This window comes from Drosophila simulans, chromosome 3L (genome assembly GCF_016746395.2).
Source record: "Drosophila simulans strain w501 chromosome 3L, Prin_Dsim_3.1, whole genome shotgun sequence".
Classification (NCBI taxonomy): domain Eukaryota; kingdom Metazoa; phylum Arthropoda; class Insecta; order Diptera; family Drosophilidae; genus Drosophila; species Drosophila simulans.
This window is the reverse complement of record NC_052522.2, coordinates 23,198,301-23,221,668: the sequence shown is the minus strand read 5'-3', so window position 1 is coordinate 23,221,668 and position 23,368 is coordinate 23,198,301. Positions and strand designations below refer to the sequence as shown.

Below are 23,368 nucleotides of genomic sequence, written 5' to 3'. Positions count from 1 at the left end.
TTTGCAAAGTTTGCTTTCTGTTTTGATAATCAAATACCCGATACGGTGACAGATTAATTAATTAAATTATTAAATTAAATTAATTTATTAAGAAACAGCAATACCACTAAGTTTTCTGATTCCAACATTCCCTTACGAAGTCTTTGATTATGATGAGAGTTCAAGACACTTCAACGCCCTTGGTATTATAAGAAATAAGGTCAATGGCACGGCCAGTGCAACTTTATCATCTTTTAATAATTTCAAAGCCAGACTATACTTTATTTATGCTGACAAACTGTCAGTACGCGTTATTTTACAGAAGCTCGGTACTATTAGACAATGATAGCTATCCTTGTTAGAATACTATGACGAGGTAGAAAAAACTTTAAAATTACTCATGAATATACTAAAGTGCACAGTAATAACCATAAAGAGAGGTCAAACCAACAGAAAAAACTCTCGCGGAAACTCACACTCTAATTTCTCAAGACAACGGTTCCAAAGTCAAGATCCACAACATCAAAGGTCGGAACCAATGGAGGTTGACTAGTCGATATTACGTATTCGACAACCAACTAATTTTTACAAGAAAGCTATCTCATCCCAGAGCTGTTGGAATGGTAGTTATTCCGCTAAGGAGCAGGACACTGTTGATATTGATTACCGGTCCCTAGCTGAGGAATATAATCTGAGCAATGATCTTGTATTTTCGAACAGGATGTAGGAAGAGGCTAATTCTTAAGTTACTAATCGATACCGGTGCCTCAAAAATGATATCAAGAATATCTTACCCGTTGAAACGACTTTCCAGGTTAACTCTTTCAATGTGCGCACGCAGACTACAAAATAATGTCCTATCAAAGTGTTCAATAAAACCACATATTTCTTCACATGACAGTATAGTGGGACTTGACCTGCTTATGCAAGTTATCACAACTTGATCTAAGTAACGGTATCATTATGTTTAAAGGCGGCACCCGGTTGCTTAACTTTAAATCGTGGCCCAATGTAAATTTCACTCAGGTCGATGACCTTTGTCTATAAAAAAATCCTTCAATATCAAGATCAAATGCAGTTTCAAATCCAAACGAGTCGCTAACCCTACATTATAAACACTTTGGCTACCATACGAACAGATGATGAGCCAGTATACTCTGGGTTATACCCATACCCTATGGGCGTAGCTGACTTTGTCAATTCAGAAGTTAAACAACTTTTAGAAAACGACATCATTCGCCCCACAATAAGCCTATTCGGTTTGTTCATAAAAAAAGGTGGCGATGAATTCGGTAATAAATAGAAAAGAGTGGTTATAGATTTCAGGAAACTGAATCAAAAAACCGTGAGTCATAAATACCCAATACCTAATATTTCTTCAATGTTGGCAAACATGGGTGATGCTCAATATTTTACCACACTGGACCTTAAGTCAGGCTTCTACCAAATAGAATTGGAGGAAAGGGATAGAGAAAAAACGGTTTTTCTATAAAAAATGGGAAGTATGAGTTTTGCAGGCTTCCGTTCGGTTGTAAAAATGCTCCGAGCATATTTCAAAGGGCTATTGATGATGTCCTCTGTGAGGAGGTCGGAAACACCTGTCATGTCTATGTTGACGACGTCAACATTTTTTCCAAAATCAAAGGGTACCACGTAAAGCATATTAACTGGGTTTCTAAAAAAGTTGAAGAAGCTAACATGAAAGTTTCTCAGGAAAAATCAAAGTTCTCCAAAAATAAGTGAAGTATCTGGGATTTGCTGTGTCCAGAGGTGGAATTCAAACTTCGCCAAAAAAGGTACAAGCCTTGCAAAATTTCCAAATCCCGAAAACCCTTTTTTCACTTAGATCATTTCTAGAGTTAGCCAATTATTATAGGTATTTTATCAAGGCATTCGCCAGACCCCTAACGGACGTCTTAAAAGGCTAAAATGGCAAAATATGTTCTAATCACTCAAGGAAAGTGATTATTGAACTAAAGCAGAAACACATTGAAGCGATTGAAAATTGAAGGATATATTAGCCTCTGAAGATGTCGTTTTGAGATATCCAGATTAAAAAACCCTTTGACCAAAAAAGTCGTTACATCGTTACATTACATTTATTTCTAGGGCCCAACTGAGTTACAAATTCGCGAGAGCTCCTATCCATTGTTTGGGCTTTAAAAAATTTAAGAAATTACCTGTATGGTGTGAGAAACCACAACATCTATACAGATCATCAGCCGCTGACATATGATGTGTCCGATAAGAAAATAAAACGCTGGAAAGCCTTTATTGACGACCATAATGCGAACATAATTTACAAACCTGGTAAGGAGTATTATGTAACCGATACATTGTCACGTCAAAACGTGAATGCCTTAGAAGCTGATTCGCAATATTCCGACATTGCTACAGTCCATAGAGAAGAAACCCTGACCTACAGTATATACTATATACTGACAAATCAGTAAACTGCTTCAGGAATCAGATAATTATTGAGGAATCTGATTCCCCATCTGTTAGAATCTTCGTGCTATTTCAGAGTAGAACAAGACATCTTATTGGAATCTCTGATCGGAGCACTCGGAATCGGAAAAAAGGAAAATAATAACGGCAGAACATAACCGCGCCCACCGAGCGGCACAGAATAATGTTAAGCAAATAATGCGTAACTATTTTTTCCTAACGTTTCCAAATTAACAGCAGAAATCGTTGCAAATTGTGGAGTCGGCTCGAGGGCTAAGTATGCCCGACATCAGAGAAAACAGATGTTGGGCGAGACGCCAATCCCCACATAAGCCGGAGAGCGTTTACACATTAATGTATTTTCTACAGATCAAAAATACTTTCTAATCCATGTTGACCTACAGACCCATATGAATCTGTGGAGTCACATTGACAGCCGTCATGATTTGCCTGGTACAGGTACGAAAAATCCAATAACGCACGAAACTCCGGGAACGAAGCAAGATCATCAAGAACCTACAATCAAACGCTAGGAAAACAGAGAACGCACTTCACTTCGCTAGGAGAGAAGTTAACACAAGCTAAGCTGAATCGGGTCAGCCGAATGCGCGTGAGTTACCAGTTGTTGGCCTCGATCTCGGTTCCAGGCTGAGATTTCCAGTATTTTTCCTTTAGGTTTTTGAGCTGTTTGATCGGAACACGACCGTGTCTGTCTTCTGTCTAAATCGGATTGCTAGATGAATTGAAAGATTCTGTTGAGTTAAATGTTTACAAGAGTTCTGTTGACGACATGTATCTGCGAAAGTGCTGTGTCGGCCGTTCTGGTTTCTTTTACGAGATCTGTCGCAATCGACATTCTGTCTAAACGCGGTGTCTAAGTAGTGCCATTAGCATTGCAACAAAGTATTACCACAGAGTTAGTTTCGTGGGGGCAATGAACCTCTTGTCGACTTGGCGGGTGGTACCGAATTGTATATACCCTGTATAGCAGATTTGGAAACTCGGGCATCAAAGATGCGACACACAACGGCGGAGTAACGGAGTAAAGCAGCCGGCGAAGAAGGCACGCACGGCACGAGTGGCATGGTCAGCGTTCTGCCGGGCATCCATAGCTTTGGTTAGGCTTCTAACTGTAAGCTTATGTCAGTTTTAAGGGTACCATAATTAAGTCGAAACGGATCATATTTAAGTTCAAAGAACTCAAATACTTCTTTGTTGATATATATATGTATATTTTTAAAAATCCCGATCGTTTTTATGACGGCTACTTACTTTGGAGTTTTTATTTAAATTTCTGCGAAATCTTTCGATTAGAATTTCATTTGTCAAAGCAAGAATTTCACATAATTTATAAGTTTAACAAAAGAAATATTTTAACCAAAAATAAATGTTTTATACTTTTAGAAGTCAATCATTCAAAGAAGATGATGGGACCTGGAAAGGCAATGATGATGGAAAAGTTGTAAATAATCAGCCACAGAGAGTGATGGATGATAGAAATGGCATGATGGCGCAAGCGGGTTATATTGGAAGGTAAGTTTACTTGTGAATGCCTAAGCGCGAGTAAGCGGAACGCTAAGCCAATTGTGCATGCTCTGGAGTAGAAAATATAGAGACCGCGAGAGACTTGGCAGCACATAAACAAATGATTTTAAGAACTGCTGCGAGATCGTATATTATCCTCCCTTTGGAAGCGTAGCTTTCAACAGCATCTTCAACAGTTTGCTTCGTCGGTCCTGCTGCTATAAGATCCTTCGTACGATGATTTTTCAAGCAAAACTCTTCGGAGAAATTCCAGTACTGGCCTCTCGTTGATGGTTGCCAATCACTGGGATTTCGGGATCCATTTGGTAATATTTTAGATAGTGTTAAGGATCAGCCTCTCCATAATTTTTCCAGGGAGTAGACTGTTGGGCCTTTTAGAGTCAACGTCTATCGGTGGTCTTTCGGGCTTACGAATCATTATTATGCTCTTCGATTTCCCAGATTTCAGAATGTATCCCAAAACAAGAATACTGTTGAATATTGAATATAGCTATGTACATAGCGACCATCCCGGTAGCAATTCGAGTACTTGCTTGCCGAGCAAGCACTCCCCCTTGCTGAGGAGCGAGATCTACCTAAAATCTCTACTGATCTCTGGGTCACAGCACCAGAGTTTTGCGCAACCAGTACCGTAACTCAAAGCTCGAGCACGAAGGCTCTACCCGATATGGGCACCAACTACTCGCATCAGGGGGCTTACCTCAATGAGTGGTCTTGGATTTGGTCCCACAAGCATGGTTAGAGGAACCTATTGCTGTATTAGTCGCCTCTTACTACAAGCAACAGCGGACTGTGGTCGTTCCTCTCCAGCGGGTACGACGCTTTAGCTTGTATTTTACCGCTAATAACTTAGCAGCCCAGTCAAGCGGGGGAGCTCCACCAAGTACCTGCAGTGCCACTGTGAACACTGTTCGGCATACCGAAAGGCATTCAACCAGGATTAGCCTCTGGCAGGAGGCTAGTCGCCTCTGGGCATCTACTTCTTCCGCTGTGTCATACCATACCGGGGCACCAAACAGCACACAAGGTGCCATAAGTCCGTCATATATGGTCCGCCTGACTCGAGGACTGAAGCCCCAGTCGGCTCAAAGCACACGCGCACATGGTCCAACGACTCCGGTCATCGTCCTTGGCGAAATCCAAACTGCCATCTGCAGCCTTCCGGAAGAACTCCTCTCACACGATTCACCATGATGGCCTCGAGCACCTTACCAAAGACTGGTAGCAAGCATATTCTTTTAAATGAGGAGGGCTTACACTTGTCCTTCTCTGGTCCTTTGAGCAGCGAGACAACTCGTGGGCACTTCCACTCGGCGGGAAAGTATCCCAATCGGATGCATCGGGAAAACAACGAAGATAGGTGCTCAGGTATGGCGCGCCAGACTGCCTTGCAGATAGTGCCATTGATGCCGTCCAAGCCGGGAGAGCGCCTGCTCTTCAACCGGGCAACACATACATCAACCTCGAATACTTCGAGGGCCGGTAGGACTTCCTCCGCGATGGCAGTCGGTGCTTCGGATTCCGCAACTGGGAAGAAATTGCAGAGGAGCACTCGTGTACAGTCACCCCAATCAGTGATCAACTCTCCATTCACACGGTGGCACCCAATCTCCGTGCATTTTCTGCAGCCTTATGAAGGCTTACGCCTTGGGAAAGGTGTGAGGATAGGTAATGAGGGCTGTAACTCAACTTTTCGTTTCCTGTAAGCACTGCGATCATGTGCTTGTAATGGGCATTTCGCTTTCGGTGTTTTATTGGCCAGAGATTACAGTGTTGTTGGCAGGACATTGAAATATGGCGCAGTTAAGCAATTGGTAACAGCCGCGGTTGTACAGCCGTTGTATTTAGGAGTACAGTTGAAACTGAACTGGGGACTGCAAGTTCTGTTGGCATTCTTACCAGACTGGCTGGCAGAGATTTCTTTTGGGTCTGCACCAGCTCCTTTCCTTATTTCTTCAAATTCACAAGTCTATTGCCGGGTCTCGATTGACAAAATTATTCCTCCAATGTATCAAATTATACTGTAATCAATTGATGTTTTCTATCCGAAGTCTGCAAGGAAATTTGTAACAGCCTCCTGCTTCCGTAGCGCGCAGAGCGAGGGGTAAAAGCCACACAGCTTAGCACCGGCTTATTGCTAATATGTTTTGCAAATCGAATCCGTCACTGCAGAGCAGTGACCAATGGATGATGGCTATTCCAGTTTTGCACGTCGATGACACTAGTGTTATTTAAAGGGGCCTCTCTTCAACATATGCGCCACAGTTATGCTCGCAAATGAATTAATTAAAAAAAAAATATTGAAGAGTTTGAACTATCCAAATTTTTAATTCCGAGCACTACAAGATTTAATTTTATTAAATTTTTTTCATAATTTCTGTGTTCCGTGTTCCAAAAATTGAAATATCTCGTTCACAATTTCAAATATGTTTTTAATAGTGTCTCCATTTAGAAATACTCCGTATTCTATCATGCAATCCCTTATAATTAGAAATATAATGTGTTGGAAATGTTGATCAAGATCTTGTAAGTCTATGATATGATTTGAACGGGAGCTTTGTGCTCTGCTATTAAAGCATAATAATATTAGCATTATTTTTGACTTCTCTGTCTGATGCATTTTAATATTTATTCGTGAACATATTTTGTCGCTCCCTTGATTCCAGATACTTATCGCCGCAAATAGAACATAAGAGCTTAGTTCTGAGCTTAGATTACTTACCTTTCCAGTAATTTTTCCTTTTTTATTCGAGGAGTACTCCTTACCATGCTCATACGTTTAAAAGCAATAGCTGCAGTTGTAGCTTAATTCTCTAAGTTGTCCTATTTTTTTTTCAGTATTTTCTTTTTTTCAGTATTCAGTAAAGTGGTGAACATAATTTAAGAAACATCACTTTTCAGAGTGCTTATCAAATTTATATGACAAGACCTCAAGTCGCACCTTATTTTTGCCTCCGTGTTGACATCGAAACTTGGAGATACGCTGAACTTGTTTGTAAAATGTGGCCACTCAGAGGTCGGTGTGGCCAGCCAAGAAGGGCTTTTCCAACACAGTCGATGATCCAGAAGCTTTGACGGATGAAGGTGTTCCAACGTCGTGGGGGATCTAAAAGCCAGTGTAGCACAATTTCTGAATCTGTCCAGCCGCTCGTGCTGAAAAGAAGAATTGTTAGTGACGTTTTGACAATAGAAAGCAATCGAGATAGAAGTAACGCAGCGTTTAGCTCCAAACGTGGAATTGATACGGGCTTGATCGCGGCCACCCGTGTTTTGGCGGCAACCAGAGTTACTTGAAAGCTGCATCCAACTGCAACTCGAGCGTAAACTACCGCACCGTAGGCGTGCGAGGATGCGTCGGCGAATCCGTGTAGTTGAACATCTCGAAATGGTGACGCAATATACCGTGGTACTTGGCATTGCGTAAGTGCTGGCAAATCCTCTACTAAGGCTCTCCAGCGCGTACGTAGACTTTCAGGAATGGGGTCGTCCCACTGCAGGACACTTGTCCAGCTTTCTTGGAAGATTAGCTTGAGTAGAACCGTGACCGGCGCTACCAGTCCAAGCGGATCATAAATAATCGAGAGAGAAGTAAGGCAGCGTTTACCTCCAAACGTGGAATGGAGACAGGCTTGATCGGGGCCACGCGAGTTTTGGCGGCAACAAGTGTGACTCGAAAACTACATCCGTCTGTAACTCGAGCATAGACTACCGCCCCCTAGGCGTGTCTCGAAATGGTACGCAATATACATCCTCTACCAAGGCTCTCCAGCGCGTGCGTAGAGTTTCAGGAATCGGATCGTCCCATTGCAGAAAACTTGTCCAGCTTTTGGGGAAGATGAGGTTGAGCAGAACTGTGAATCCCCGGCTGAGTTCTTGAGGAGCTGGATGGGCTCAACACATCTATCTTCATCAGCAATGATCTCAGAAGACGCCCACTATGGGAACTCCATTTACCTTTAGCCAAGAGCCCAATAACCTCGTCCTTTAGAATCATAAGGTCCTCGAATGTGTTGTACCAAATACACTAGAATAACAAGATGCGTAACGCCATACGATTTTATGGCACACGATTTTTTTTCCGTGGCCCCAGGCTCTCTCGAGTTTTTGTTCGAGAAAGAAAGAGCGGAGAGCGCTACAGCAAACAGCTCTTTTCTACGCATACAGTGATAGCAGACAACAGTATGTGTGTAAATTTGACAAAATATGCCCTTCACCTTAGAAGTTCGTTGACTTTAAATCTATATTATTTTTTATCAATTGGCACCAAGCGAAAAATTCTTGTTTTGCATTGTCTTAACGTTATTATTATTTAAATAAAGCTTAGAAATAGAAATAGACGAATCTATGTACATCACAAAATAAATTTCGAAAATGACTTTATATTAGAATACTTGTCATTAGGGTATTCAGCTTGCGACGTGAGAAAAATTAATAAGGCAGTGATTGTTGAGTGCTTGTGTCCGCACTTCGTGCCTCCAGATATGACTTTTTCAATAAGCAGTTTTCATATTTTTATTTAGTTTATTAATTTTTATTACTTAAATTTTTAATACTTCAGGAAACTAAAGGCACCATCTGATCTTTTTATAAATATTTGTAAAATACACATTAAAGTTTTTGAAATATTTTTAAAAATAATAAAAAACAAATGTGTATAAAAAAATGTATTGTTGAGCATTAGTGCACAAATAAAAGTAGTGTATATATATTACACATAATTAATTATCAACATAAATATAAATATGTAAAAGGTAGCTAATTCGAGCGGCGATCTTAACAAACGAATTTTAAAAAAATTTTTAAATTATAATAGTCAGGGCGTGAATTTTTATTTTATTTCATCATATTGCTACGAAAAGGGCCAAAACTTCAAATATGTAAATTCGTTTCTTCGATCAGAATTGATTTCGGCCCGAAAATCGTCTTCTAGCACAACACGCAAACATATACGCGTTCTCGTCTCTTGCTTTTACTCACACAAGCAAGCAAATTCTATTTTTAGATTTCTTATGCTCTCAACGTAAGCGAGCGGAAAGAGAGCAAATTTTGCCTTCACCAAAAAAATTGGCTGCATAGTGCCAAAAGAATGTATGGCCGTTACGCATCTTGTTATTCTAGTGTCTTTGGCTTTACCGTTTGTCTAGTGCCAATTGTCGAAAGCCTTGTCATTACTCGTGGCGTCTCTCTCTTCGGTGTCTCTTACATTTTTCTATGCACTTTATCTTTCTCCAAACTCTCCTTCTTCAAACTTTCCCCACACCCTCTTTCACCGAACCCATGCTTTTGAACTTTTGAAATTAATTCTATATTATAATACTTACATACAACAATAATAAAATGAATTGACAAACAACACATTATTTTATTTAGGATAACGAATGACGCTAGAGAAGATGAAATGGAAGAAAATATGGGCCAGGTAAACACAATGATAGGCAATCTCCGAAACATGGCATTGGATATGGGCTCTGAGCTGGAAAATCAAAATCGTCAAATTGATAGAATAAACCGGAAGGTATGTTGACATTTATTTAAAACAAACATTTGATTCTAAACATTAACATATGTAAGTGGCTGGCGCATCTTTCGAGTCAAGTCGCCAAAAAAGGTGTTCGGGATGTTTCATAAGCTAAAGTGTTTAGCAGCTTGATGGATTCTATTACACACCATGAGCTGAGCGTGATTGTCATCTTCGTCAACCATTAATTGGCGATACGGATGGACGGAAATGTTTTGATATTTTTTAAAATTGTTATTAGTCTTGTAAATTTTTTCGTTTTTTTTTTTAAAATACTTTGGGCCATGACCACTATAACGCCAACTAACCGCCCATTCTTTGACACTATAATCTCCAACATCTAACGATATGCCAGAAAAATTAAGAAATTTCGTGTTCTCACTTCTACTAGCTGAGTAACGACGATCTGATAGTGGAGGAACTCGACTATAGCATTCTCTCTTGTTTTAGAGTTTTCTTTGAGTGCTTTCTGTAAATTTGCATACAATTTTCTGGCGGCGGCGACTAAATTAGTTCCATTATCAACTTTACTTTCTTTTTCTTTCAATTTGTAATCAAATTTAGAAAATTTGTCCTAGCACTCGATCGTTTGATATAGTATAATTCGTTGTCTCTTGGCTAAAAACTAAATTTGTGCGACAATTCTAAAAACTGAACTGAAACTTCCCGCATGTCCTTGGTCAGTACATTTAATGCGTGAAATGCATATCGATCGCTTTGGGAAATCTTGTTTTGAGGAGCATAATCCCAAAGCGATCGGTATGCATTTTACGCAATAAATGTAATGACCAAAGCAATGCGAGAAGTTTCAGTTCAGTTTTTAAAATCAGTTTTCTGATTGTCAAAAACTAACTATTTTCACATAGAAACAGGATCATTTAAAAGAAATAGCAGTTTAGCCGACGATTCTTTGGGATATAGCTTGAACTGTTACTCTACTCTTTCGTAAAAATATATATACAAAGTTAATTACGTATATTTTCTGAAATGCTTCTTTTTTTCTTTGCAGGGCGAATCTAATGAAGCGCGGATAGCAGTTGCTAATCAAAGGGCACATCAACTATTAAAGTAAAAAGATAAAAAAAGGGCGACTAGGATATACATAAACATTTCAACAAGAGAGATTCTGATTCATAAGTGTGCAAGCTAGCCCTTTCTGTCTATGATTTAAGCCCATCTATGTGCTCCAAAAAGTTATATAAAACTGAACACATCTAAAAAAACAAAACAAACACAGTATGTTCAAAACATTTTAAAAGTGCTTAACTTACCCCTCTGTTGTTCTGAAATGTGACGTAGGAACTGTATATTTTTTTTTCGAGATGTCACTGTTCATTTTAAAGGTAAAATCATATTAATGTCGATCTTAACTACATAAGCATAAATAAAAACGAAGGGTAATTATAGAACCAATAAAAGAACCAATACTTTATGTTTTAATCCACAGTATTCAATAGTCATAATCTATTCATAAAACTAGCATTTTATTTCGCATCTCCAAGGGATTTAATATTTAGTAATCGTTTACATTGCTTGACAAGTCGATATTAGTCATTTTCTTCACTTTTTATATGTACTGATGGCGTTTTTTGTTTAAGGCTATTGTTAAAACCTGTACAATCATCGTTAAACTTTTTTCATACAAACGGGTTGCTTCGGGTTGCTTATCGTCCATAATAAAGTTTGGATAATAACATATTATAATTTAAAAATTCTTGCCATATCGGCTGATGTCTCAAATTCCGAGTATTTTCAATTGTTAGAGTATTTAAATTTTGCTTAAATTTTATTTTGCCTATCAAATATTTATAAAGAACAATAAATGTTATTTGTGGCTTTGTATTAGAAACACCTCTATGCACACGATTTGTAGTATATAATAAAAATATGTAAATACATTAAATTTAAAGGGATAGTAGCATCGCAAGTCAACGTTAATATAACCTTGCAAACGGTTCTAATGGTTTTAAGCTTAACTCGCATAAAATTGTATAGACTTCGAGTAAAAGAGTATAAAAATCCGTTAACACTATATAGAATATAAATAAAACAATATTTAAAAAATAGGTACTTTTCTCTTATTTAAAGGTATGACTTAGTTTTAGGTATCTGGTGTTTACAGTACCAGTCTAAAAGTATTTTTATCAAATTGAATACACATCATCATAAATTGAAAGTAATTTTATATCAAAAATTAAATTTTTTGTAATTGACGCAAACTGTTCATGGCTATATCGACAAGTTGTTACATAAAAGTATTTATTAAAATTATAACGCTTAGTAAATGGCTATGGATTGCAAAAATGTTGTTTGCTACATTAACGCTACATAACTCATAAGTTATGTTCATGAAAAAGCACAAGAATGTCCTATAATTAAAATTTTATTTTAAAACCTTTTAGACGAAGAAGTTGTTACAAATTCAAACATACCTCTACATACATAAATTGTTATCTTACGTAATACTGAAGTCAGGGTTTATTAACATTTTTTGCTCACTTTAAAATGTTACTAAATCCCTCTAATGAATGTTAAAAACAAAAATTTATAAGTTCTGAAAACTGAAATAAATTATTGGTCTATGCACATAACTTTGATATATTTTTTGTCTTTTATTTTGGTGCATTTAGTATAAAGTATTTAAAGATTGATTGCACCGCCTCGCGATGCTGTTGTCGTCAGGAATCCTCCAGAGGTGAAGGGCTTCCTTCGCTCGCTACTCCGGGGAGTCCGGGGAGCAGAAGATGATTATTTACGTTGAGAGGAACTTTCCTCTTTTAACTGCCAGCCTTGTGGTCTGCCAGAGTAGGTAATAAAAATATGTTTTACGGCGCTTAGTTGGAGTTGACGAGCTGCCGCCCTTTATTCTGGTAAATGCAAATTCAAACTGAAACTTAAAATGATTCTTAAAGCTAAGAAAGACTCGCAGCGGCCACGCAAGTATGCTGTGTTTGCCGGCTGCACACGGGTTCCCGGCCCAATGCTGGGTCAGCACTTTAATATTATGTTTCATACACTGAGCCAACTGATAACTACTCCCCCTTCAAGATTACGGCCGTCCTCGGCTGGTCCTAATTCGGCGACCATCCCGTTTAATTGGATTGCAGATCTCCGCGCTCCGATGAACCGTATACAGGTGATGCCAATAAAAATCAATGCGCAACCAATAGCTGCTGGGATAAATATTATGCGATGTGAATGATTGGTATCAATTTCTCTCCCGAACTCTTTGATGAACTCCAAGTTACGTTCACTCAGCTGGTGAAGATAGGGGAGACTCAGAATATTTTTGTTGGCGGTGATATTCAATGATGGGGAACTAGCTACAACTGGAGCTCGTATTTGGGCTTTGTCGAGATTTATAAAGGTGGTGTCATTGATCACGACGCGATCGTTGAAGGTAATGAGATGGTGCCACGTAGATAGACTTCTGTTCCGTTGTCCACCGTGACCCTAGCTGGCCGGTCATTGATGATGATGATTCCCTCATCCACGCGGGTAAGCGGGTGAAGGTCGCTTGGTTGTGACTCGCAATGCCCTAGAACGCCTGCGTGCAGTTCCCTGGCGCATGAGCTTTCCGTTGATAGTTGGCAAAAGGTAGCCCCCGGTGTGTGGGTGCAGTTTTTGATTGTATGGACTTCTTCTCCACACTTTGCTACATTGTTGGTGCTATATTGCTATATTGTCGGTTATTCGCAGCATAACCCCTTTGCAAGTGACCTTCTTACAAGATAATTTTATTTTGGGGAATTTGATAATGAAGTGTATTATTTTAGAGGATTGTAATATTTTTACAGACGATGCGGACATAAGATCCCCTATGGGGGTATCTGTGGGTTCTTTCAGCCAGTCTGATTTTAAGTCTGCATGATCTGCATGATCTATTTGGACTGACAATATTGTTTTCGCCAGTGTTACAGCCAATATTAAATTTTGTAACTCCATCATTAGTATTCTATTCCTAGCCAGCAGTGTCTCATATAAAAGGCCGGTGTCAATTTGGGTATTTTTATGTGTTTGCAAGATTTGATTTACAGTGGTTGTTAATTGGTCGATTCGACTTTGTATTCTAGTATTAATTTTGGTTTGACTGTGTCAACTGCCACTCCGTGAACCTAACTCTTTCTAGATCGCCGGCATCCGGCGTCCCTGCTACCACCTTTAGCATTGAGCCCAGAAAAGCTAAACTCCTTGCGATTCTGTGGTGGACTCTTTACGAATCCAGCGTGTCCCGCAGGTGTGAGGTATCAACTTCTAGCAACATGTGAGACTGTGGAAACATCTCGTTCATGCTGCTTGTTTCTTCTATTACGCGCATGTATTCCGAAAGATTTGCTGAGTGGGTCACGCACGCGAGCTCCTCCCACACCAGGATCTCTCCATCTATGATGGGGATGTACCTTGCTTGTGAATAGTTGGTAATGTGCGCTGACACTAATGACAGTGAGAGGAGGACGAAAATTCTGCGCCTGTGGAAATGTATTTTTTAGTCGCTTTTTCTTGTTCGCTGAGGTTTATCCCATCACCAATTACTTTTATCCTAAAACTAAAACATCGTGCCATTGGCAACGGACTCAAAGTCTATTAAATGGAAGTTTGCAAACGGCTGACGATAGGTAGTAATAATAAAAAGCTTAAAATGAAGCGAGAGTGTCATTTTAAGTTGTCTATGTGGACCACCCTCCCTTCAATGAGGACCGTGGTCCCCAGGTCTGCTTGTATGGTTTTTTCCTCACACAAGGGAGTGAGTTTATTGCCAAGCCTTCTATTAGTTTTGACCAAAACCTTTTTGCCCACTTCGAAGACTCTGTTTTGTCGAGATGCATTCTCTCTAGACCTTAGCGCGTCTTGGGCACTCTTAATTTTTTCAGCAATCCGTTCTTGTGTGTCGTCCGTGGATTCTTGTATTGCGTCGACCGGCCTCTTATCGATGACCGAATGAATTTGTTATAATTTGTAGTGGCTAACAAGATTATCTACACAGTATCATTTATGCCCTTCAATTTTCAGGCACCTGGCGAGCTCTAGTAGAGTGCTGTGAAAACGTTCCACTTTCCCGTTTGAGACACTGTGAAGGGGTGGCGCATTCGTGATGCTGACGCCAAAATGGTTGTCTAGCATGACCGTGATCGTGTGCGATTTTAACGATGGCTCGTTGTCGCAGCAAATTACCTTGGGCTGACCGGTGGGCCCTATTGTGTTCTGCTAATATGACTTCCCTCCTTTCCTCGACCCCAAAAATGTATGTAACACGGTTTTTGCAGTGCCAGAATTTTGTAGTCGGGAATCTCCGCACTAAGGCGTCCTGCACCGTTGCTAACGTGTGCAAATCGCAATGGAGGACGTTTACGCCCTTGGGAATATTACGTCCGCAAGGTCATTGAGTAATGACTCCTTGTCGGTGAAGTTGATTTCGTGTCGTTTCTTATATTTGAAGAGAACGAATGAGCGTTTTAGCGGAAAGCGGGCCTCTTCGAGAATTAGTTGGTTCTGGAAGCAGTTTAGGGGCTTATCTTTCACCATATAAATAGTGTCGCAGTTTGGCCAACGCCCAAACGATGGCTAATAATTCTCTTTCATTTGGGGAGTCAGTCCAATTTCGGCAGCGCAGTCGGAACGGTGTCTAAAGGCGGGGGCGTAAACTAGAACGCGCGAAGAAGGAGACGGACAGCGAGTTAGAACGCGAGTAGATGTCAGTGAAGAGCACTGTCAGTCAGTAAGAAACTGCACGACACAGAACAAGGGACGAACAACAAAATGTTAAGAATTGTAAACACTTATGGAAATTCTCGATGCTATCACAAGATAACAAGTTAACTATAATAAATATAAAACAATCTAAAACCATTAACTAGAATTGCAACAGTTAAATAATCAAGATCGAACTGTGCTGTTTTAATAACTTTTTAAACTTTTTAATATCAAAAGTGTTGAAAATACAAACGTCACACTTGTGCAAAGTTGTATGTATGTGAGAGTGATTAAATTAAGAGGATCGTGGAGAGGGAGAACGCGCTCTATTATTGTTCTCTTGGTACTCTGTCAATGTTGGCACTCCCATAAATGTTATTAAGTATTCGTTTTTATTCACTTTTTTTAATTAAATAATTATTGAACACTAGGAACAATAGAAGTGCTTCACTATTTGGTTGACGGGCTGGCTTATAATATACTTTAAAATATTTTATTATATTAAATTCAAAAGGTTTATGGGCCCAGTCACATTTTCGTCCGAGTAGTAAAATAATTTAGTTGCACAAATAAGAATATTTAAAATACAGGGTGCGGCTGCATAACTCACTTTTTTAATATGCGCGCCATTCAGTTAGTTGATGTCATAGCAGAGCGCTAGTGGTCTCGTTCAAGAGGGGCTACTGAAAATATCTGTCCCGACACGGTTCAATCACCATCCTGCGTTGGAATAGTGAGAAGCGTGCCTTTGCCGTTGAGGCCTACTTTTCAAGCAGATATTGTAACGATTCATAAGGCTAAGATATGAGATGTTCCACGACGCACGCGCAAAGGTCCAGCTGCTCCTTGTCGGTTATGTGGGGTGGTGGTCTTGTCCTGGAACCTCAGCCTAATTTTATTCTACTGATTATCAATGTAAGTGCGTGCTACGACAATAAAGAAAAGATCGGCAAATCACCATCCACAACACAGACAACGGACAGAAAGATTATTTTACCCTACAAGCTTTCGCTCGATCCTCAGATGTGATGGAGGATCGTGTAATGCCCGCCCTACCTTGGCCATTTATTACCAAAAATCACAAACAGTTGTCATCCTGAATGGCCCCTCTTGGTCACTAACCACGGCTCACAGGGAATACATCGTAGTCATAGGCAAACAAGTAAGGTTTTCAAAACATTATAAAAAAGGTTTATTAGCACAAATCAAATTTCTTAAAGCTATCACACATTTTAATTGAAACTTAATAAAATTCAGACCGCCAATGATAATACTGCAAGTTGCAGCTTTCGATTGAACCTTACCTACCTTTACCCTTGTTTTGGTCTCCACTTAGAGGTCAAGCTTTAATCAAATTGCACCAGTCAGCAAATTACCATTTTACAATGCTGTGAAATAGCTTCAGCATAAAGCTTTAATCCTAAACATACCTGAAAGTTCGAATAAAAAGCTTCTGACCGAGGTTGATTGGATCAGGATTAAGACTTAGAAGATCAGTCTGAATCGCGCCGAGATCGTGAACAGTTTCACACCAAAGACAAGCTAGTAATGAAGTGTCTTGTAATATTATAAGTGAAAAGGCCTATCACCGAATAAATAGTAAATAATAAGAAATAAAACTATTTTTTTAAATAATTAAATAGTAACAGTTTTAATTGGCGCCCAACGTGGGGCGGTGTACTTCACAAGTTCTAAAAAACAATATTAACGATGATAAGTTAAATATAAAACGGAACTCGCGCCGCCAACCACTCACATTTTTAGTGGAAAAATCCACATCAATTCTACGACATTTAACTACTGTAACAGTGATTTTGGAAAAACTTAATCGGAAAATAATAAATGCAATAATCCAATTAAGAATTTAATATTTAAAAAACGTGGACTGAATACTTAACGCAAAATACAAGACACTTTAAATCAGACTCAACAAGAAACAAAAACAAAACCAAACCAAAATCTATAACCAAAAAAATATTCAAAAATATTGAAAAAAATCAACACCTAAAAGAAGACCCCAACAGAAAGTAATCATCACAACTAAACGGAAGACTCCAACGGAAAGTATCGTGAGCAGAAAATAATATTAAGTCTATATTTAATACAATAAGAGCAGATATAGGGAATACTATTAAGTTGAAAATTTAAAATTGGTGGAAAGTATGTACACATGTATGCAAAAGTCACATGGCCTGCATATACTCCTGCATAGCAGAGAGGATGAGTCGCTCATTTGCAGCTAAGCTACATTCTATTTGTAGCTTTGTGGTATGTGTCCTCGCATGTGTGCCTATGATCTACGCAGCGTCAGTCGATTTATGAAAGCGAGAGTGTGCAGTTGTTCTTACAATAAAGAGTCATAAAAAAGAAAACAACCACGTGCCTATTTATTTCATGCTAGTCTGACAATATTTAATAACTTTATTTCACAATTATATTTATAAATAACCAAAAAAATCAATTAAAGAAAACAATCTAGAATAAATAGATTTGAAAATGTAAATTTAACAATGGTAACCGGAGGTTCATCAGCAACATTTCTGCGGGCGGGATATCCAGGGCCACTAATCTGTCAATGGAATTAATTAACAGAATAATAAATGTACAATTTGGTGAAGTGACCAGAAAAACTGAAGGGCAGTTAAACGGTAGCAGAAATGTAGTGGAGGATTATAAAATACAAACAATTGACTCAACTATAAATTGCGAAACTACCCCATAAGTAGTTAAATCCTTACCAAAGCTTACAGGAGAAATAATCCAATATGTAGGCTGGAGAGAAGCTGAAGAATTTGCCATGAGTCTATTCAAAGCGAACAATATCTACGTAATTCTACGTAATAAATTCATGGGAACAGCACATGATGCTCTAACTTACTATGGTACAGTTTTAAACTTTCAAGCAATGCTTTCCAGATTGGTTTTTATTTATAACGATAAAAGACCAATCCATATTCTCGAATCAGAATTAAGCTTCCTTAGACAGGGACGTTTAAGGATTACAGAGTTCTATAACGAAGTCAATAATAAAATGACATTACTCATAAATAAAATTATAATGACATATGGAAAGGACAGTGAAATAACCAAAGAAACTAATAAAACAATTGAGAGCAACGCTCTTCGAATTTTTATTTCTGGATTGAACGGTTCAATCTCAGTCAGAAACACTCTTTTCCTTAAACCCAACAGACTTGCCAAATGCTCTGGCAAAGTGTCAGGAACTAGAGTCTAACAACTTTCGAGCCCAATTTGCCATTAGGTATTATGGATTTAGGAATGGAAAAATTTCCCTCGACGAAAAGCTGCAAGTCATCCGCGTATGCACTCAGCTGGCAATACGGCTGGAGGCGCTGAAGCAGTACATCCATCAGTATGTTCCAGATAAACGGACCGATGATTGACCCCTGCGGACAACCTCTATTTACCGGTACATCCACAGTTCAACCACTTACACAGTACCGGAACTGCTTCGGATCACTGCTCTTCGGCCGGAGATAAAACTTTGCAACAAGCTCATTTCCAGTCATCCCAAGTCGGTTAGTCGCCCAAGTCTACGAATGAGCCGGTCAGATAATGGGTCTTAATTTCGTTCTGAAGCGTTTCAAAAATGAATGCTACATTACGAAATATCGCACACGCCTCCAGCCACTGCTTCTGAGCGAGTGAATCAAACAGTTATAGCTGGCATAAGGGCGTATCTTCGTCCTCTATTCATTCATTTATAGGAACAACCACATACTATATGGCCTTTCGTAACAACAGGCTCTACCTATTCCTTGTTAAGGAAATAGGTAATATTATCTGACTTCGGAAAGTCAAAATATTTCTCAACGATTGATCTAGAATCAGGATATATAAAAAAGGATACAAATAAAAGGTCCCAATGTGAAATTACTTACGAACTACAATTAATCGAATTAATTTTGTTACAGCTGATATCAACTAGATCAAAAAGGGAAATACATGAGTTAGGCAAGGTTTGGAAATGGTTAGCTGGAACTCCGGATTCATTCACTGCTCCGTTCCAGCCTCAAGAAAGGCCGTCGATTAGACCCTCTTACAACCCGGGTCCTAATAGAGCATACCAGAACTCGCCAAGGTTCGAAGGTCCAAGACCGGCCATTAAAATGAGAACTAACCGATCGGGTTAATCCCATCGGTCACGTTATATTGTTCGTCAGGGGGATGGCTTCGGTTCTAAGAGACCCTCAGAAGGCCCCAACCCTTTTCGAAAGGCGCAAAGGCTGTATTACTTGGAATCGGCTTCCGTAAATTCGGCAATAATTGAGAACAATAATACCTCATCGGATCTGTACTACAGACGGGAGTGTGAAGCTATTGAGGATGCTGGTGAGGCTCTTCAAAATCAGACAATGGAGGAAAATTCGAATGCAGCAATTGCTTGCACAGAGGAAAGGGATGCACGAACGCCTCTCACTTACGCATTGAAGCTGAAGCGCTTGTAGCCTCGTATCGAGGAATACAATTGTTTGTTAATCTATAAGCCAGACTGCCGTTACAATTAAACCACTTGCTGGCCGACTCGGTTGTGGCCATGGCGTCTGAAGGCGATGCCGATTCAGTGCCTACCATCCATAGCGCGCTTAGTGACGCGTCACATTTGATCCCACACGTTGAGTAGCCAATCAATGTATTTAGGAATGAATTAGTGTTCGACCCAAAGCAGAAAGAATTCTCTTGTGAACGTCCTCATTCAAGATACTAGCGTCACTTGATCCCAATTAACAATCTAGCCATATCCAAGATGAAAGATGATTTGGGAAAATACCTAAGACCACCAACAGATACTCCACATTGACATATTCACACTGGAAAAGAAAATATATACCTGAATTGTATAGACAAATTCACGAAATTTGCCGAGCTTTTTTCTTTGGAGTCAAAATCTTCGGTTAATTTTCGCGAAAAATTAGTAGAAGTTGTACATTACTTCACTGTGCCAAGAATGATAGTGTCTGATAACGAGAGGGGACTCTTGTGTCCTACGGTTTTAAACTACATGCGGACATTGGAGATAGAGCTATATCATACACCAACACGAAAAATCGGTAAAAGGTCAGATCGAAAGCTTTCATTCTACCTTCTTAGAGATCTACAGATGTCTTAAAAATGGTCAGTCAACTTTTAAAGACGTCGAATTGGTTCCTATTGAGGTGGACAGATACAATAACTCTGTTTACTCAGTGACAAATAGAAAACCTGTCGATATTTTTTTTTACATAGATCTAACAAAATAAACTATCAGTGCTTAGTGGATTTCAGGAAACAACCGCTGGAAGATGTTAGAGGGCTAATCCAACTAAAACAGACCTTGTCGAACTTATTATTATTATTATTATTAAGTGGGTTTCTATGTGTACTGCGACCCATTCTGATCTATTGTACTACCCCTTCATGACTCAGAGATCTCCCTAAAGTCCAATGCACTGTATAAATGCCAGAATTTTATTGGGGTTCAGGGCTGCAATTGTTTCCCCTGGGACTAGATACATGCCCAGGAGTCTGTTCCTCCTGATGGAAAGCGCCGTGCAGTCACATATAATATGTGCAGAAATCTCCTACTCCATGCAACAGAAGCGACAGAGTTCACTGTCTGCAATGCCAATCTTATGCAAATGACTGCGAAGTCGGCAGTGCCCCGTAAGAAGGCCACTCAAAATGCGCACGGTGTTTTTCCTGTGTGCCATTAAGGTCTGGAATATTTTGTGGTTATATTTACGAAGGAGAATCTTAGACTGCCTAAGTCCTGGTAGGTTTTCCCAGAAGGACAGACGTTTTTCTTCCTCTATTGACTTAAGTAAGCCCAGTACTCTGTGGTGACCAACATCACAGAATGGTTCGGACCCAATTAGAGGGTTCTCTGCCCCTTTCCTGGCTAGGTTGTCCGCTAGCTCATTTCCCGGGATGTTGTTGTGTCCCGGGACCCACCTTATTGTGAGTTTGTTGACAGCTCCCAGTTTGTCTAGGGCTGTCCTCACTTCATTTACTAGCTTAGATGTTATCTTAGCTTTGCTGAGCGCCTTTATGGCTGCTTGACTATCAGACAGTATAGCAATGTCCTTGGCACAATAGTTACTTTGCAGATTAAACTCCGCACAGCTTCCAATAGCACAGCTTCAGCACAGACTTCAGCTTGAAAAATGCTGGTGTATCTGCCCATTGATTCGTGGTATTTTAACCTGGGGCCTACAACCCCCAGCCCACTTCCCTCGTCGGTGAGAGATCCGTCTGTATACCACTTTATTGCTTGTGGTTTCATAGGGTGTACTTTCCCCAGGGTTGTCCAACTGTTTTTATTACTGAGATGAGTGCTGAAGTTCTGAGCGAACCTGTGCTCAGCTGGCATCAAATCCCTTCAGCACAGGGATATCCCTTTTTAGGCTTTCATGTGAGGTTGCAGTCATTTCCTGCTCCCTCAATTCTTATTAGGGTGGCTTTCCGTTTCATTTCAATGACGATATGAAGCGGCGTTACCTCCATTAGTGCTTCTAGGGCTGCAGTGGGACAGGTACGCATTGCTCCTGTCATGCATATGCAGGCCATTCTTTGGAGCTTATGAAGTTTCACCTTAGTGGTGCTAAGGCGTGCTCTATCACCCCAGGCTATTACCCCATATGTTAGTATGGGTCTGACTACCATGAGGTACAGCCATCTTATTATGCGTGGTGAGGTTCCCCACGATTTTCCAGCAATTTTCCTACACGTGAAAAGTGCTCTGGTGCACTTATCAATTGTGTTATCGACATGAGTTTTGAAGCTAAGTTTGGAGTCGAGGGTTATCCCAAGATGCTTAACTTCTTTGCTGGCCTCTATGCGACATTCTGACAGGGTTATTGCCTTCATTCTCTGTAGCTTGCGCCTATTTGTGAAAGGAACAATAACAGTTTTGCTAGGATTTAGGCGCCGGCCTACTTACTTGCACCATTTGCTGGTCATATTGAGGCTCAGTTGAATGATATCGCAGAGTGTTTCCTCATATTTACCTCTGGCTATAATGACAATATCGTCAGCATAGCCCTGGCAAAGTATACCTCTGCGGGTCAGTCTGTCCAGCAACTCGTCTACCACCAAGCTCCACAAGAGAGGCGAGAGGACGCCCCCTTGGGGGCAACCCCTTGTGGTAGATACTGTGGACGACTGTCCTCCTATAGTGGCCATGGCTCGCCTAGATGCCAGTAGGTGTGGAAATTTTTGAGAGTTACCAGCTCCAGACCAACTACGATTAGCCAGCACTCTTAGCACAGACATGACCTAACTAAGAGCATGTTTCCAGCAGCCCTCGCGCGGAGAGTGTAGTTGCACTTCCAGTAGTGTGTCACAAATACGGCGCGTACCACCGTTGGTGGCGCGTTGATCCCCTTGTGATACCTACTGGCGTGCCGGCCCCACGAACTTACATTCAAATAACTTACATTCAAATAAAACTAGACAGAAACCTGTTAATTATGATCAGGGGGACAAGGTGCATATGGCCAATAAGCAAATCAAGACGAAAGAAAAACCACGACTTTGGGTCGAGGAGGTGGCAGAGGATAACACGGTGACAGTCAAAACTAGATCGGGCAAGATTTTGCATAAGTCTGATCTAAGAGAGTAACCGAATTTAATAATCCTTTTGGAGAAGTAACTGGCAAATGCGTTTCATCCACTCCTATTTTGTAACAAATGACATATTAATAAGAACACGAGCACACCAAAACACCCATCATTTTCATAATTAAACACTAGTAATAAGTCAAACAAAAAAAAAAAACCTTAAAAACGGACACACTATTTTTAAATCAAACATTAAAAAAAAAATTGCACTCTAATAGCAAGTCAAGGTGAAATTAAAATAAGTTAAGAGAATAATAGCAATAGTTATAGACAATAACTGGTTTTTTGCTTGCGCAGTAAGTGCCATTAACATCTACAAGTACGGTGGTCCCGTAGTGCCCCTACAACAGGGAAACATTTGGAGGATCAACGGCGTTTTTAAGCTAGTCCACGTCGTGGACTTGGCCAAAATGAGACAACTTGCAGAGAAAATCGCTCAGGAAGCCATTACCCTAGAGGACAGGAGGATTGAGACCCTGGTCGAATATTATCTCAAAGACGCGACCGAGGGGATTGACCGGATTTACTGGTTGAGAACATATTGGAAGACAATTCAATTCTCCCGCC

General features: G+C 40.0%; 1 protein-coding gene across 4 annotated transcripts in view; it reads left to right on the top strand.

The window, feature by feature from the left end:
- Positions 1 to 12,081, top strand: part of LOC27207615 (synaptosomal-associated protein 25) — an 88,591-nt gene extending 76,510 nt beyond the window's left edge. For all 4 annotated transcript variants that reach the window (XM_039294199.2, XM_039294198.2, XM_039294201.2 and 1 more), the window contains 3 exons: positions 3,832 to 3,960; positions 9,343 to 9,487; positions 10,500 to 12,081. In XM_039294199.2, the coding sequence (XP_039150133.1) occupies positions 3,832 to 3,960; positions 9,343 to 9,487; positions 10,500 to 10,562 (337 nt within the window). In that variant the 3' untranslated portion in view covers positions 10,563 to 12,081. The remainder of the gene's footprint in view (positions 1 to 3,831; positions 3,961 to 9,342; positions 9,488 to 10,499) is intronic.
- Positions 12,082 to 23,368: the final 11,287 nt, after the last annotated feature.